The sequence below is a fragment of the Salmo salar genome, chromosome ssa07 (genome assembly GCF_905237065.1).
Source record: "Salmo salar chromosome ssa07, Ssal_v3.1, whole genome shotgun sequence".
In the NCBI taxonomy this organism is placed as follows: Eukaryota; Metazoa; Chordata; class Actinopteri; order Salmoniformes; family Salmonidae; genus Salmo; species Salmo salar.
In genome coordinates this window covers 55,120,618-55,139,080 of record NC_059448.1, presented here as the reverse complement: position 1 = coordinate 55,139,080, position 18,463 = coordinate 55,120,618, and the positions used below count along the sequence as shown (strand labels likewise).

General features: G+C 44.7%; 1 protein-coding gene across 1 annotated transcript; it reads right to left on the bottom strand.

The window, feature by feature from the left end:
- Positions 1 to 1,857: 1,857 nt before the first annotated feature.
- LOC106609781 (kelch domain-containing protein 10-like) lies at positions 1,858 to 17,403 on the bottom strand. The gene is made up of 9 exons (XM_045722292.1): positions 17,045 to 17,403; positions 8,920 to 9,141; positions 6,494 to 6,648; positions 4,089 to 4,237; positions 3,807 to 3,891; positions 3,398 to 3,464; positions 3,254 to 3,301; positions 2,844 to 2,983; positions 1,858 to 2,316 (listed from the first exon to the last, which is right to left on the bottom strand). The coding sequence occupies exons 1-9, from the start codon at positions 17,127 to 17,129 to the stop codon at positions 2,107 to 2,109; spliced, it is 1,161 nt and encodes a 386-aa protein (XP_045578248.1). The 5' UTR covers positions 17,130 to 17,403; the 3' UTR covers positions 1,858 to 2,106.
- Between the last annotated feature and the right edge of the window lie 1,060 nt (positions 17,404 to 18,463).

The window sequence follows — 18,463 nt, the reverse complement described above, 5'->3', positions numbered from 1 at the left end:
CCCAGCTCAGCATATAATCTGAACTGTGTTGATTATCTGGCACTCTGTCTGCACACATTGAGACTTAACAGCAGAATACTGTTCAGATTCAGCCCCAAAGTACAACATACATGAACTCTAAGTCATCCATAAATACAGCAGCATAAATACATATTCACACATTATTGCTGCTTTAACTAATTGCTTGACAATGGAGCAGTTCAATGTGTTTGGAAAGGGCACAGAATTAAAAGATTCATCAATGCATTGTTGACTGATCTGACAAGTGGTGCATATGTTATCTTTAATGTGAGGGGAAACGATCCCAAATGGTCAGTATGTTTGGATCAAGCTAAACCATTACTCGTGTTTCCTTCTCCTTTCTAGGTTGTAGTACTTCAATATCATTGAAACTTTGGGAAAGGCACTGAATGAATCAGATCAATGTTAGTATTCTAAAACAGATCCCCAAAAATCTGTTTATATTTGTTCGATTAGCAAAGATGGAGTAAAAGTTGGAACAGAAATTGAATATTTTATTTAAATAAAAACATTTTAAAGTCATTTAAGGAGCACCATGTTCACAGTGATGGGATGATTTAGTTTACAAATGGACTACCACAAGCATACTGAAGAACTAAAGTGACTGATACAGTTCAGAATGAATGGAGACCAGGTGTTTTGACTCTTACCCATCTTCCATTGATACTATGTTTCTACTATGGTGGATATAAGGGCTAAGTCCCTTGGTCAAAAGTAGTGCACTATATAGAGAATAGGGTGCAATTTGGGATACTGATACAGATAATTACCAGAGATAATTGTTTCAAATACCTGTGTGTATATCCGAGATACCTGAATGCATGTTAAATGGGTATTAGGAGTGTGGTGTGATATTAGGTGAAAGGGAAGTGGTCTATTAGAGACCTAACTACAGTAGCATCAGTCTGCTCTTCACACATAACTATTAAAATCAGACACTATCTCTTAATAATAAGCCTTGAATAGGGAAAAGTGCTGACGACAACCTGCGTCTAAGTCTAGCACCAATACTACCTTCCCCTTGTAACACAAAAACATGTCAACTGTCTGGTGTAACTTTTCATCTGGGTCCGAGTCTAACTTTCCTAATTGCACGTAGAGAGAAAATAACGTGAGAGAAATGCCATTCTTATTAAAGTCATGAAGGCCTATATAAAATGAGAAAGTAATGAGGGTCGTCGTGAATCTGAAAGCTGTGGAGAAAATTATTTCTGGGTCTGTAAGCAGGCAGATTGAGAGGCTAGAGGCGTGTGTGTGGTGAGGGGGGCGGCGACCTTGCTTAACACAAAGGCAAGACGGGGGAATGGGGGCGAGATGGGGGAATGGGGCGGGGCGAGATGGGGGAATGGGGCGAGATGGGGGAATGGGGCGAGATGGGGGGAATGGGGCGGGAGCGAGATGGGGGAATGGGGCGAGATGGGGGAATGGGGCGGGGCGAGATGGGGGAATGGGGCGAGATGGGGGAATGGGGCGGGGGCGAGATGGGGGAATGGGGCGAGATGGGGGAATGGGGCGGGGCGAGATGGGGGAATGGGGGCGAGATGGGGGAATGGGGCGGAAGCGAGATGGGGGAATGGGGCGAGATGGGGGAATGGGGCGGGGCGAGATGGGGGAATGGGGCGAGATGGGGGAATGGGGCGGGGCGAGATGGGGGAATGGGGCGGGGCGAGATGGGGGAATGGGGCGAGATGGGGGAATGGGGCGAGATGGGGGAATGGGGCGGGGCGAGATGGGGGAATGGGGCGAGATGGGGGAATGGGGCGGGCGAGATGGGGGAATGGGGCGAGATGGGGGAATGGGGCGAGATGGGGGAATGGGGCGAGATGGGGGAATGGGGCGAGATGGGGGAATGGGGCGGGGGCGAGATGGGGGAATGGGGCGAGATGGGGGAATGGGGCGAGATGGGGATTCCTTTTAAAATCATCAGATGTCCAAATGCAAAAAGAAAAAAGGCATCCCATTGTTTTTGGTTTTAAGGCGGGGCTACGTAGACAGAGGGACCATCAACTCCTTCAAGGCGACCATCCTGTTCTCCGTCCGACATCTCCCATCCGTCCATCTATCATTCCATCCATCCTTCCTCCTTTATTTCAAGCGCTCGATGAGTTCCTGTGTGAGGCCCAGGTGGAGAAGCTGCATGGTGGGCAACTGAGCCAGCTGGGGGTGGGCCTTGAGCAGACGCTCCCAGCACAGCTCCAGCAGGCTGGGCACCACCAGCCAGATCTTAAACAGGGAGCCAGTCCGCTTGTTCTCGTGGATGTTCACCACACCACCGTGGATGTACATGCAGCCAGCCTGACCGGAGAGAAGATCACAATCAGAAACCTTTATCGCCATGCAACAGTCAGTCGCACAGAGAGAGAGAGTGAAATATGAGCGGGATATTGAATTGTGGTTATTGATTTAGGATGATCCTGTGTTCTTGTTTTGACAGTAAGAATATACTGACTAATCGTGCCAATAAAGCTAGTTGGATTGGAAACAGAAATGGGCTTAGGCCAGAGAGATGAAGAGACTTACAAATGAGTTCTGAAATGAGGTAGTAGAGAGGGGGAAGGAGACAGCACCTTAAAGGAACATCATCATGTAACACTTTGCTTCTTGAAAGTCCAATATCTTTGAAGTTTGACTGCTAACATGCAAAACATTTTGGGACTGTATCAACATTGGTCGTTTTTGAGTGGCGTTTCCTTTTAAGTCTACTATGCTAGATCTTGGAACCAGCGAAATGCGGATAAACTGTGAATGGGACACTAACAGTTCTACATCAACTACTACATAATAAACAGCTGAGGTTTCCTCTAGTGTAGTGCCCTACTGACCGGGGTCACGGCAGCACAGTGGAAATAGGCTGGCTCAGGCATCACCGCTGGGAGCTTGGTCCACTGGAACGTCTGCAGGTTGATCTTCCACAGATCAGCCACTATGACTTCACCGTTGTAACCTCCACATAGAAACACATCTGACACACAACATCATGGGTTAGACTGAGACCAGTTACAATATATTGATGGGATGACAACAACAAAATGTCAAACCCTCTTTGGGACTTCATTGAATGAGATGCGGAGACAGACAGAAGCAGACTAATGAAGACTTGTGAAAGTGGCTGTGATAAAACCACCACCGTTAGAGGGATAAGTGGTCTGGAGTGGGCAATGATACCACTACACCTCCTGTACAAACATTGTAATACTTCTGCTATAGAATGAATAAATGATAAGAATCTCACCGTTCCGTATCTGCACACAGCTGTGACATCTCCTGGGAGCAGGGTACCCTGTCAAAACCCAAAGCAATTGGATGAGTAGTAATATGTGAATAAAAAGACCCATAGACAGCGCATTGGTTTTCTATGAAAACATCATACACAAACCTATTTTATCATGAGGCTTGGTTGAGATCTCCTCCCAGGAATTTGTCTCCAGGTTGTACGCATGTATCTGGTAGGGGAAAAAAAGGAAATTAGTTCACCTCAAACACACACAAACATAACCCGGCCACATAACCCGGCCTCATAACCCGGCCACACTCAGTGACAGAAGTTGCCGCTTCCTCGATCTTTATGGCTTTACAGCACTAAAAATAGCCTGAAAACCACCAAGTGACCAAATTACCCAGATTAGCTGTCTGTTTGCCTAGTCAGACTCACTACCATCACAGGTTTACGATCATTCTTCTGACTTTCCTTGAAGTTATCAGATCTGAATTGGATGGATAGGTGAAAGTGATTGGAACAGGGCCACAAACTACCACAGGTTTATGTTGACAGGTTGGTGTACTACCTTGTCCAGAGGATAGGAGGTCCAGGAGGTCCCTCCTCCCAGGATGTATATCCTCTGACGGTCGTGTGCTATTTCATGTCTGTACCTGTGACACAAACAGACATGACTCATTACTTATGAGGCCCTCTGCTCCTCTAGGAGCTGAAAGGAATAAGTCAGGTCATCACTCATGCTACCCAGTGACTGGGGTGTATTCACTAGACACCAAACAGAAGAAATTGGATTGAAACAGGGAGGGACAATGACATGATCAGGTGGGACCGATTAAGGCGTGATGCTCACCGTTCCTCAGGCAGGTCGTCTGGTGGGTTGTTGGGTTTGAGGTGGATCCACTCTCTGGTGTTCAGGTCCAGTCTGTGCAGGTCTGTGCTGTAGATGTAGCCCGTCGTTCCCCCAAACACATACAGGAAGCTGTTAATGATGGCCATCGCCTTGGGGGAGAGAGAAACAAAATGGCTACCAAATCAAACTTCAATGGAAATCAACAACAATAAATATTTTTATTTGCAAGGATTGCCTATATCTACTTTTGCTATATAATATGCTCCCCTGAGATCCTTTAATGCCTCTACCTATCCCTTTGGACATTTGTCTACCATGAATTCTAGTTAAGTCAATCAGATTTTATTCAAATTTTACAAATGCATGTCAAAGCGCTTAAGAGCTTTCTAATCTAATGTTCATTACCTCCAACTCAATACCAGTGTCTACAAGTGAAAACAGTGCATTTCTAAATTTTGTATAACTAAATATGACGTAAAAAAATTCTATCCAATGACATCATCAAAAGTTAAAACATTTTGAAAAACGGTGATTTTCAAACACTATGAGATTCACGGTGACGTGGGCAGCAAGAAAATACCCCCCCTCTGGCTAGAAACGGTTGCAGGCTTTGAAAATCCCTTTTTTCACTTTTAATCCTACCCTGTGATGTCACAGAGAAGCATTTTTTCCCAGGACTGTTCTTGTGTTTTTAACTACAGATCACAAAAACTTGAACTTTTCCACATTTTGTTATGTTACAGCCTTATTATAAAATGTATTAAATAAAACAATTTCCTCAGCAATCTACACACAATACCCCATAATGACAAAGTGAAAACAGGTTTTTAGACATTTTTGCTAATTTATTAAAAACAGAAATACCTTATTTACATAAGTATTCAGACCCTTTGTATTAGACTCCAAATTGAGCTCAGGTGCATCCTGTTTCCATTGATCATCCTTGAGATGTTTCTACAACTTGATTGGAGTCCACCTGGGGTCAATTCAATTGATTGGACATGATTTGGAAAGGCACACACCTGTCTATATAAGGCCCCACAGTTGACCGTGCATGTCAGAGCAAATATCAAGCCATGAGGTCGAAGGAATTGTCCGTAGAGCTCCGAGACAGGATTGTGTTAAAGCACAGATCTGGGAAAGGGTACCAAAACATTTCTCCAGCATTCAAGGTCCCCAAGAACACAGTGGCCTCCATCATTCTTTAATGGAAGAAGTTTGGAACCACCCAGCCAAACTGAGCAATTGGGGGAGAAGGGTCTTGGTCACTCTGACAGAGCTCTAGAGTTCCTCTGAGGAGATGGGAGAAACTTCCAGAAGGCCAACCATCTCTGCAGCACTCCACCAATTAGGCCTTTATGGTAAAGTGGCCAGACGGAAGCCACTCCTGAGTAAAAAGGCACATGACAGCCGCTTGGAGTTTGCCAAAAGGCACCCAAAGACTCTCAGACCATGAGAAACAAGATTCCCTGGTCTGATGAAACCAAGATTGAACTGTTTGGCCTGAATGCCAAGCGTCACGTCTAGAGGAAACCTGGCACCATCCCTACGGTGAAGCATGGTGGTGGCAGAATCATACTGTGAAGATGTTTTTCAGCGGCAGGGACTAGTCAGGATGGAGGCAAAGATGAACGGAGCAAAGTAGAGAGAGATCCTTGATGAAAACCTGCACCAGAGCGCTCAGGACCTCAGACTGGGGCAAAGATTCACCTTCCAACAGGACAACAACCCTAAGCACACAGCCAACACAATGCAGGAGTGGCTTCAGGACAAGTCTCTGAATGTCCTTGAGTGGCCCAGCCAGAGCTCGGACTTGAACCCGATCGAACATCTCTGGAGACCTGAAAATAGCTGTGCAGCGACACTCCCCATCTAACCTGACCGAGTTTGAGAGGATCTGCAGAGAAGAATGGCAGAAACTCCCCAAATACAGGTTTGCCAAGCTTGTAGCGTCATAACCAAGAAGACTCGAGGCTATAATCGCTACCAAAGGTGCTTCAACAAAGTACTGAGTAAAGGGTCTGAATACTTACGTAAATGTGATATTTAATTTATTTTTTTAGCAAACTTTTATTTATTTTTTTTCTTTGTCATTATTGGGTATTGTGTGTAGATTGATGAGGGTAAAATATTTTTTTCATCAATTTTAGAATAAGGCTGTAACCTAACAAAATGTGGAAAAAGTCAAGGTGTCTGAATACTTTCCGAAGGCACTGTATGTATACACTGATATGGTACTGGAGATAATGAATGAGGTTGAAAAGTGGCGGCAGTGCCCTTTAACAGGAAACGGAGTGTAGGCCTAAACCTCAAGAGTCCAGAGCAAGCCAAGGAGGCAGTGGCAGACAGAACCAGTAGAGAAGATAATCAGAGATGAGCCAGTAATGCCAGATTGATTGGCCTACCTGTCCGTAGATTCGGTTGGGCTTCTTCCCTCGGCAGTTGAGCAGCGACCACCGCTTGTACTTGACGTTGCAGACGTGGACGTCATTTCCGTTGTTTTCCCCAAAGGGAATCCCAGTGCCACCGAACACCAACAGATTGTTTCCATGTAAAACAGCTGAGGGACACAATACTGAGGGTTTAAGCTGGGTCGTGTTCATTAGGGCACACAGTAGCAAAACCTTAAGACATTTTGCAACGGAAAACAAAGTGTTTCTTATTGGACTTATTTTACAAGCATTTTGCTACACCCAAAATAACATTAGCTAAATATGTGTTTTCAACCAATAAAATTTGATTTGAAGTCCCTCCCATTGTCATGCCTACTGGACACTATGCCTAGCGGTCTGACAGCAGGTGGGATTGTCCATGTGGAGGCTTTTCACCAAATCACTGAACTTGATAATCCATTGTCTTCTGAGGTCATAATATCATGGGAATTTTTATTTATTTATTTTATTTCACCTTTATTTAACCAGGTAGGCAAGTTGAGAACAAGTTCTCATTTACAATTGCGACCTGGCCAAGATAAAGCAAAGCAGTTCGACAACATACAACAACACAGAGTTACACATGGAGTAAAACAAACATACAGTCAATAATACAGTAGAAAAATAAGTCTATATACAATGTGAGCAAATGAGGTGAGATAAGGGAGGTAAAGGCAAAAAAGGCCATGGTGGCAAAGTAAATACAATATAGCAAGTAAAACACTGGAATGGTAGATTTGTAGTAGAGGAAAGTGCAAAGTAGAAATAAATAATGGGGTGCAAAGGAGCAAAATAAATAAAATAAATAAATACAGTAGGGGGAAGAGGTAGTTGTTTGGGCTAAATTATAGATGGGCTATGTACAGGTGCAGTGATCTGTGAGCTGCTCTGACAGCTGGTGCTTAAAGCTAGTGAGGGAGATAAGTGTTTCCAGTTTTAGAGATTCTTGTATGACGAGGTAAAACCGAAAAATCATCCACAAACCAATTATTTATCAAACAGTCCATTTGATGTTAATGAGGTGTAGAAATGCTCTTTCGTGATTTAATACATCAATGAGTTAGCTAAATAATATTTTACTAACCAAAACTCGTCACAAGTGACTGGGTTCTAAATCAGTTTGACCCCCACCAGCATCTATATGGCAGTGCTTGTTCATTCAAGCATTCTTTCATACAATCACAATTGGCTTGATTTAATTAAACAGTTTAGATGTGGAGAATTCTATGATATTTTATTTTACCCTCTTGATAAGAAGTGACCATACTGTTTTAAGTTGTTATTGATGGATTACATGCATTGGAAATGAAAAAGTAAATAAGTAACTACTGCAACCTGAGTTTTCCATTCCTAAATGTCCAGGGTAAATTACTACAGTAGATGGGCCCTGGTATTTCAGTTGTACTGAATGACTGTCAAATCTGTGCTTTGTCTGCTCAATGAGCTACATTTATACTGAAGATCAGTGGTGATTTTAGCATGTAAATCTTGGTGGTGCAAATAAATAAATAAAAGTTTTTAGATGCATGCCAGCAAAGCCACTACACAACACCAACTGAGCCGCAGGGGACTCCTAAACATAATACCCTTCAGTACCCCTGAACATAATACCCTTCAGTACTCCTAAACATAATACCCTTCAGTACCCCTGAACATAATTCCTTCAGTACCCCTGAACATAATACCCTTCAGTACCCCTGAACATAATACCCTTCAGTACCCCTGAACATAATACCCTTCAGTACCCCTGAACATAATACCCTTCAGTACTCCTGAACATAATTCCTTCAGTACTCCTGAACATAATACCCTTCAGTACTCCTGAACATAATACCCTTCAGTACTCCTGAACATAATACCCTTCAGTACTCCTGAACATAATACCCTTCAGTACCCCTGAAGATAATACCCTTCAGTACCCCTAAACATAATACCCTTCAGTACCCCTGAACATAATTCCTTCAGTACTCCTGAACATAATACCCTTCGGTACCCCTGAACATAATACCCTTCAGTACCCATGAACATAATACCCTTCAGTACCCATGAACATAATACCCTTCAGTACCCCTGAACATAATACCCTTCAGTACCCCTGAACATAATACCCTTCAGTACCCCTGAAGATAATACCCTTCAGTACCCCTGAAGATAATACCCTTCAGTACCCCTGAAGATAATACCCTTCAGTACCCCTGAACATAATACCCTTCAGTACCCCTGAACATAATACCCTTCAGTACCCCTGAACATAATACCCTTCAGTACCCCTGAACATAATACCCTTCGGTACCTGAAGATAATACATCAAGGGACACCATAGGCTAAAAGATCATTTTCACTGTAGTGTCCCTTTAAATTCCATACCTGAAAAAAAACAATCCTACTGGTTCCCTTACCTGACATGGAGGCCAGCTCGGTGGGCATGTAGCCCTCTGTACGGATCTGCTGCCAGGTGCCCGTGGAAAAGTGGTACCTCCACAGCTCCCTGAACAGCGGGTAGTCCTCGTTCTCCTGGCCGCCCGACTCATCATAGTCCGGGTTGTACCCCCCGAACACGTACAGGTTGGTGTTGTCTGCCACGCAGCGATGCCCGCTCCGAGCTGGGGGCATATGGAGACCTGTGGGGTGGTACAGAGTGGTAGAGGTATTAGGAGGAGGATGACAGTAAGGGACAAGGCGGAGAGAGATGTTAAGCTACAGCGGGCTACAACTACAGGAATCACACATAACCTAGTTGGCCATCCTTCATCAGTCCTGGGTTAACATCTTCATGGGTCCACATCATGCTGCCATGATAATAAAAGTGGATCAAAAAAAATTAACTCTTCTAACTAGAAGATGTAAACAGGACCGGTTGACTAGTTGATAGAGCTGCAAGATTCCGGTAAACTTACCAAAAAATATTAGTTGGAAGACTACCGGAATCAGAATGGAAGAAGCAGGATATCTGGAATTTTGAAAACCCACAAGTTGAGGACTAGCCTATGCTGTCTGAGCAAAGTCCTTCCATGCTGCAATCTGGGATTCCGGAGGTTTCTATTGTGTAAGCACTAAGCTGGTGAAGTTGTGTGGAACATTTGTGATGAAGAAGCACAGCAACTACAGTATCATATACCTGGTCAAACTAATAAAGCAAGTTGGTGCGTCTTGCTGGCATCATGGTACTGTTTTAAATCACAGGGTGAGGGTGGTACACACAGCAAAGCAGACTGAGATATAATGGAGTGTGTGTATTACTATCCTTGTGGTAGCGCAAGTCCCCACAACGATAGAAAAACAAGGAAAATGTTCCCTTGTGGGGACATTTCCCAAGTCCCCAATAAGGCAAAGGCTATTTTAGGCTTAGCTTAAGGGTTAGGAAAATAGTATTTTTGATGGGAATAAATGTTTGGTCCCAACAGGGATAGAAAAACAAAGTGTGTGTGTGTAGATTAACTGAAAACAAAACGGTTCAGACTTAGGAACACAACTTTCAAAAGGTCCCACCGATGGGGTGCTCTTTTCCACAGTGACTGTCCACCAAGAGAGATCACAAGAGCCCTGCCACCTTCACCTTTCAGCTGCATGACTTTCCTCTCTGCAGTAAAAACACAGAGCTCACCACCAATAGCCTAATTCCTAGGCTGGGCATTTGGTCCATAACCTGCAACACTGCAGCTGATACCAGTGTGTTCCCAAAAATCTAAAGTAGCCAACATAATGAAAAAAGTTACATTCTCATTTGGATGCATCAATTAAGTAGCCAGCCACATAAGGATTAGGATGAGTAGTCAGCTATTAGACTGGCAGCTGGCACGTAGAGAACACGCTGATTCTTACATTCTAATCATTTACCAGACGCTCTTATCCAGAGACATTTACAGTAGTGAGTGGATACATTTTCCTATATTTGTAAGAACTGGTCCCCTGTGGGAATCGAACCCACAACCCTGGCGTTGCAAGCGCCATGTTCTACAGACTGAGCTGACAGTCAGAGAGAATCAACAAAATGGGTGGGTGCTGCAAGGTGACAAAAGACACTAACATAAGGCGAGTTTGTTTTTCATGGCCCGGTGACCCGGGTGGGTGGAGAGTTTACTTAATGATCAATGAAATGGTCTAAAATGGAAGGACCAATGGTCTGGTCTGCCCATCCGGGGCACCGGGCCATGCAAAACAAACTCGCCCAGACACACTCACACCCAACCTAGAGGCCCTACTCATTTTCTTAGGGCCTGTCACCACAATCAGAGTCGTCAGGCGGTCAGTAACACACATCAACCACTGGTTTCTTAAACATCAGCAGCAGAGCGAGAAGGGGGTCAAAATGGCCTCTTCTAACATAGCACCATGATGATGTTGTGATTAGATGCAGATCCTAGGATAGGCTTACAGAACCCAGGACATTGTTTACAGGGTAGTCATTTTTCAGAAACCGTGGGTTGCAGTGTGAACTACAGAGGGCAAGCTATCCAAAAACATGTTTCCCATGTCCAACAGCATAGCGAGAGTCCGTGCTAAACAGAATAACCCATTTCTGCAGCATACTGTGTACAAGAGAAAGAAACGCTCATTCCAGAGACCTAGAATGTTACTGGTTTCTTTATAACAGGGTGTTGGGCCACCACAACAGCTTCAATGAGCTTTAGCATAGATCCTACAAGTGTCTGGAACTCTATTGGAGGGATGCGACACCATTCTTCCACAAGAAATTCCCTAATTTTGTGTTTTGTTGATGGTGGTGGAAAATGCCATCTTAAGCACCGCTCCAGAATCTCCCATAAGTGTTCAATTGGGTTGAGATCTGACAGACACACACACCACCCTTTAAACCCCCTATGCTCCTTTGAGACCCCTCCTTCAAAGTTACTGAGATCTCTTCTTCTAGCCACGCATGGTAGCCAAAATAATGGGAATTTCTATACATGACCCTATGCATGATGGGATGTTAATTCCTTAATTAACTCTGGAACCCCACCTGTGTGGAATCACCTGCTTTCAATATACTTTATATCCCTCATTGACTCAAGTGTTTGGTTTATTATTTTGTCAGGTACCCGTCCATTCACACCATATGTGAAACACTGATACTCTCAGCGCCAGGCTTGAGACTGAGATAAAGCTTTACCACACCAAAACGACACTCAACAAGCTAAAAGACGAGATAAGAAATGGGTTGAGCAGAGGTCATTCTTCATCTTCAGTCTCAATGTAGGGCAGGCATAATCAAATCCACTAGAAGCCAAAAATGCTATACTTTAATGAAGTACAGGACCTAGGCTACCTTAGGTCAAGGGAAAGGGGATACCTAGACAGTTACACAACTGAATGCATTCAACCGAAATGTGTATTCCGCATTTAAACCAACACATCTATTCTAGGTTTGAGAAAATTCCACCCTTCAATGCCACTTTCACATAGCACGAACCGAGTGGGGATGGTGATGCCGTTGTATAATGCAGTATAACGGACCAGGCATGTGTTTTGTGTTTTGTCCATCAGCAAACAGACAGTGCCAAGCTCAAGAGGCTGGCTCACACCCAAGCTCTGCTACCAAATCCCACTGTCACTGTCCATTAGCCCAGTTCCTGTCACACTGTTGTTATCCCAGGCCCTAAACATCCCCATGCATTCTGTTCTCCCAGGCCCTAAACATCCCCATGCATTCTGTTCTCCCAGGCCCTAAACATCCCCATGCATTCTGTTCTCCCAGGCCCTAAACATCCCCATGCATTCTGTTCTCCCAGGCCCTAAACATCCCCATGCATTCTGTTCTCCCAGGCCCTAAACATCCCCATGCATTCTGTTCTCCCAGGCCCTAAACATCCCCATGCATTCTGTTCTCCCAGGCCCTAAACACCCCCATGCATTCTGTTCTCCCAGGCCCTAAACATCCCCGTGCATTCTGTTCTCCCAGGCCCTAAACATCCCCGTGCATTCTGTTCTCCCAGGCCCTAAACATCCCCGTGCATTCTGTTCTCCCAGGCCCTAAACATCCCCGTGCATTCTGTTCTCCCAGGCCCTAAACATCCCCGTGCATTCTGTTCTCCCAGGCCCTAAACATCCCCGTGCATTCTGTTCTCCCAGGCCCTAAACATCCCCGTGCATTCTGTTCTCCCAGGCCCTAAACATCCCCGTGCATTCTGTTCTCCCAGGCCCTAAACATCCCCGTGCATTCTGTTCTCCCAGGCCCTAAACATCCCCGTGCATTCTGTTCTCCCAGGCCCTAAACATCCCCGTGCATTCTGTTCTCCCAGGCCCTAAACATCCCCATGCATTCTGTTCTCCCAGGCCCTAAACATCCCCATGCATTCTGTTCTCCCAGGCCCTAAACATCCTCATGCATTCTGTTCTCCCAGGCCCTAAACATCCCCCCATGCATTCTGTTCTCCCAGGCCCTAAACATCCCCATGCATTCTGTTCTCCCAGGCCCTAAACATCCCCATGCATTCTGTTCTCCCAGGCTCTAAACATCCCCATGCATTCTGTTCTCCCAGGCCCTAAACATCCCCATGCATTCTGTTCTCCCAGGCCCTAAACATCCCCATGCATTCTGTTCTCCCAGGCCCTAAACATCCCCATGCATTCTGTTCTCCCAGGCCCTAAACATCCCCATGCATTCTGTTCTCCCAGGCCCTAAACATCCCCATGCATTCTGTTCTCCCAGGCCCTAAACATCCCCATGCATTCTGTTCTCCCAGGCCCTAAACATCCCCATGCATTCTGTTCTCCCAGGCCCTAAACATCCCCATGCATTCTGTTCTCCCAGGCCCTAAACATCCCCATGCATTCTGTTCTCCCAGGCCCTAAACATCCCCATGCATTCTGTTCTCCCAGGCCCTAAACATCCCCATGCATTCTGTTCTCCCAGGCCCTAAACATCCCCATGCATTCTGTTCTCCCAGGCCCTAAACATCCCCATGCATTCTGTTCTCCCAGGCCCTAAACATCCCCATGCATTCTGTTCTCCCAGGCCCTAAACATCCCCATGCATTCTGTTCTCCCAGGCCCTAAACATCCCCATGCATTCTGTTCTCCCAGGCCCTAAACATCCCCATGCATTCTGTTCTCCCAGGCCCTAAATATCCTAATGCATTCTGTTCTCCCAGGCCCTAAACATCCCCATGCATTCTGTTCTCCCAGGCCCTAAACATCCCCATGCATTCTGTTCTCCCAGGCCCTAAACATCCTCATGCATTCTGTTCTCCCAGGCCCTAAACATCCCCATGCATTCTGTTCTCCCAGGCCCTAAACATCCCCATGCATTCTGTTCTCCCAGGCCCTAAACATCCCCATGCATTCTGTTCTCCCAGGCCCTAAACATCCCCATGCATTCTGTTCTCCCAGGCCCTAAACATCCCCATGCATTCTGTTCTCCCAGGCCCTAAACATCCCCATGCATTCTGTTCTCCCAGGCCCTAAACATCCCCATGCATTCTGTTCTCCCAGGCCCTAAACATCCTCATGCATTCTGTTCTCCCAGGCCCTAAACATCCCCATGCATTCTGTTCTCCCAGGCCCTAAACATCCCCATGCATTCTGTTCTCCCAGGCCCTAAACATCCCCATGCATTCTGTTCTCCCAGGCCCTAAACATCCCCATGCATTCTGTTCTCCCAGGCCCTAAATATCCTAATGCATTCTGTTCTCCCAGGCCCTAAACATCCCCATGCATTCTGTTCTCCCAGGCCCTAAACATCCCCATGCATTCTGTTCTCCCAGGCCCTAAACATCCTCATGCATTCTGTTCTCCCAGGCCCTAAACATCCCCATGCATTCTGTTCTCCCAGGCCCTAAACATCCCCCATGCATTCTGTTCTCCCAGGCCCTAAACATCCCCATGCATTCTGTTCTCCCAGGCCCTAAACATCCCCATGCATTCTGTTCTCCCAGGCCCTAAACATCCCCATGCATTCTGTTCTCCCAGGCCCTAAACATCCCCATGCATTCTGTTCTCCCAGGCCCTAAACATCCCCATGCATTCTGTTCTCCCAGGCCCTAAACATCCTCATGCATTCTGTTCTCCCAGGCCCTAAACATCCCCCATACATTCTGTTCTCCCAGGCCCTAAACATCCCCATGCATTCTGTTCTCCCAGGCCCTAAACATCCCCATGCATTCTGTTCTCCCAGGCCCTAAACATCCCCATGCATTCTGTTCTCCCAGGCTCTAAACATCCCCATGCATTCTGTTCTCCCAGGCCCTAAACATCCCCATGCATTCTGTTCTCCCAGGCCCTAAACATCCCCATGCATTCTGTTCTCCCAGGCCCTAAACATCCCCATGCATTCTGTTCTCCCAGGCCCTAAACATCCCCATGCATTCTGTTCTCCCAGGCCCTAAACATCCCCATGCATTCTGTTCTCCCAGGCCCTAAACATCCCCATGCATTCTGTTCTCCCAGGCCCTAAACATCCCCATGCATTCTGTTCTCCCAGGCCCTAAATATCCTAATGCATTCTGTTCTCCCAGGCCCTAAACATCCCCATGCATTCTGTTCTCCCAGGCCCTAAACATCCCGATGCATTCAACTTTTTGAGCTGGTCTGACAGCCTGGCTTTATATTGCCCAGGCACTCATGTCCCCTAGCCTCTTTCCACAGCATGTAGCCTAGCCTCTTTCCACAGCATGTAGCCTATCCTCTTTCCACAGCATGTAGCCTATCCTCTTTCCACAGCATGTAGCCTATCCTCTTTCCACAGCATGTAGCCTATCCTCTTTCCACAGCATGTAGCCTATCCTCTTTCCACAGCATGTAGCCTATCCTCTTTCCACAGCATGTAGCCTATCCTCTTTCCACAGCATGTAGCCTATCCTCTTTCCACAGCATGTAGCCTATCCTCTTTCCGCAGCATGTAGCCTATCCTCTTTCCGCAGCATGTAGCCTATCCTCTTTCCGCAGCATGTAGCCTATCCTCTTTCCGCAGCATGTAGCCTATCCTCTTTCCGCAGCATGTAGCCTATCCTCTTTCCGCAGCATGTAGCCTATCCTCTTTCTGCAGCATGCATTCTCATTAGCACATGACCTTCGTGCACACACTCAACATAATTTTAGAAGAAGCAAGGCATTGCCTAGATATTGCACAGTAGCTAAATAGTAGGCCACACACAACTATACCTACAGAGAGCAATAGTAATGCCGTCTTTTTGTAGGCACTAACTACGCCATGGCTCATTGGCCAAAGCCTATGGGGAATTTATATTGATAAACACAGAAAATAAGGTCTGTGGTAAACATAGGCTTAGGAGATCTTATACGTTATGTGATAATTTTCATTAGCTAATGTCACTTTAAGCATTTATTTCATCAAAACAAGCACATAGTCTTCATAATTCATAAAGGTCCTGTTAATTGACTGATATCTCATAGAAGAAAAACAACATAAGATCTCCTAAGCCTGTGTTAACTATTTTCAGAGTTTATTCCAAAACCTCATTCTTTCCCACCATAGGAATTGCTGAACGAACCAGATGTAACTGATTTCCGGTATTTAGGACTACAAGGTGGTGAGCTCTATGTTACTATGAACAAGGGCTGCTGCCAGCTGGCTAACAACTGTTGGGACTATGGACCACAGTACCTGGGGCTCCGGATGCAGTCCTTGATGTAACAAACACAAATCCATCTGGCATCAGTATATATGTGATTATTAAACAGCATTAGATGATATTCCTGTGTATTGCCAACAATAGCAGGCCTAATGCCTGAGGACCAAAATAATGTGATGATGTGTATAATGAAATATGATCCATTTCTCATCTTGTTGGTTTGGAGTCAGTGTCGAGGTCATTCGCATACTGTAAATCAATCAATACCGTGGTCAATAGCTTAAGTTAAATGTATGAATCAGGTTCAACTAAGCAGATTTTTTTTGCAAGGATGGAGGATCCCCTGGAGTTGAGCATTTCTGCAGATGAGTCGACCACCAACCATCTTTCCATAATCAGAATGATGTCAGTCTAGCGAAGGTTATGCATCAAACATTTGTATAGCCAACAACTGAACCAGAATCTGACCTTATTAATGAACGTCTACTGTAAAGACTGATTCTGGTTCAGCCAACAAAATGAAGCGCAAATAACTGACATCTGTGAAATAACGTTAGATAGAATTAACGTTAGTCAGCTAAAACATTTGCAATCCAGCTAATAACGTTGCTAGATAAGGCTAATATGAGATTGTTTACTTTCATATTTTATTCTTAAACGGTGTTTCCATGGTTTATTGCTCTCTGAGCAAACCAAAATAAACATAGATAGCCAATTACCTACCTAGGTAACGTTAGCTAGTTAGTGGTTCAGAGAGGCTAACTAGTTAGCTACCTAGGTCGCCGCTATTGTTACATTTGATTAAACATCTTGCCTTTCAATGTCAATAGCACAAAAACCCAGTTAACCTCTGCAATCAAGATTAGCGGACTTTGTCAATAATATTCATTGAATTGGTTTCATAACAGTAACGTTACCAGCGGACAGGTCTCTAGTAATATGGCTAACGTTAGCTAGCTGGATATGCTACAGTAGTATGTTGTTTTTGACTGACCTGCTACTCTGACTGGAGGCCTCACTGTCAGTTTCTCGAATTTATTCAGTTGTTCCGAACTGCGATCGCCTTCTGCGGCCGACATCGTTTTCCAGATCCAAGACGATCAACAAAATGTTACTCAAAATTGCGACAAAATGCTTTAAGGTGCTGATAATACATTACAACAAATAAAACATTACATTATTCCCAAGGAAAGCCATTTACAAATGCATCGTTCATGTGTCCCTGACCAATCAGAGAGCCTGTTATTGATGTGCATCGCGCAGGAAAGTTATTGGGTTTCCACTAGTTACCACAGCCATCGTAAATATTCATGAAAACAAACATTTGCTTTTTGGTCTTAATTTAAGGCTAAGGTTAGACATAACGTTGGCAGTGTGGTTAGGGTTAAAATCATATTTTGAGAAGATACATTTAAGTAATGGGCGGGGTTTATGACTTTGTAGCTGTAATAACTAGTGACGACCAAATTATGGGCGGGGCGAGGTACATACTATGTTGAAAATAATTTATTTTCAAGCCAGGGTGCGTAATTGAGCGCTTTGCATAGTTCATAGATCGTCCTATTTTTATAATTGTCCATAAATTACTTGGATTTAATGCAACATTTTTGGCAAATGTTGCATAATGATGGATTAAGCATGAATTACCAATTACTAATACTGTGTCACTGTGACTTGGTTAATAGAAAAAGGCTTAAAGTCAAATGAAAATGTATTTATTCATACCTAGGCCACATGAAATTGTTGAGGAGGTTGAAAATATTAATCAGTAACGAAAACACTTTATTGACACCATTAATTCATGAAGCAAAAGCACATCACTGACAGTAGTCATAAAATCCTAGAAGAAGTGTTGGACTTCCCTCTTGGATTTCCGGACAACATTGAGCTGAAAATAACCAAGAGGGAAATACATTTTATTTATTGAAAGAAGCATTTACGTTTTAAACATTGGCCTGTTGATCATTTAAATTCCACAATATGAAATTATATGAAGACAAAATTCATCTGTCAGTTCACTTTCTCAGGGTAACTGAACTGAATGGATGGCAATGACTTCCTTACCCTCCCTGTCCTGGATGGCTGTGCTTATTGCCAGAGTTACAGCCACAACCAGTTGTGGTTCTAGCTTATATGGCTCTCTGAGGGGAACAACAATATGTCTGTGAAACTATATATTCACAGAATGATGAATGAATTGTGGTTTATTTGGTAACATTTCGTAGTGTGACTGATTTTACTAATTGAATTAATACTGTACAAAGTTAGAGGTGCACTATTTAATAGATTCCACTGCTCCCCTTACCTTGGGCTTCCAGTGGGGAGACCTGAGGTCAACATACCCCCGTCCCCCTACCTCTGTCTTCCAGTGGGGAGACCTGAGGTCAACATGCCCCCGTCCCCCTACCTCTGT

What these genes read in the sequence shown, in the direction of transcription:
- LOC106609781 (XM_045722292.1), bottom strand. Translation starts at nt 17,129, where the DNA reads ATGTCGGCCGCAGAAGGCGATCGCAGTTCGGAACAACTGAATAAATTC. An exon ending in CGAGCTGGCCTCCATGTCAG is followed by an intron (nt 6,649 to 8,919) that starts GTAAGGGAACCA and finishes TGTGTCCCTCAG; the next exon opens with CTGTTTTACATGGAAACAAT. An exon ending in CTGTGTGCAGATACGGAACG is followed by an intron (nt 2,984 to 3,253) that starts GTGAGATTCTTA and finishes GTTGTGTGTCAG; the next exon opens with ATGTGTTTCTATGTGGAGGT.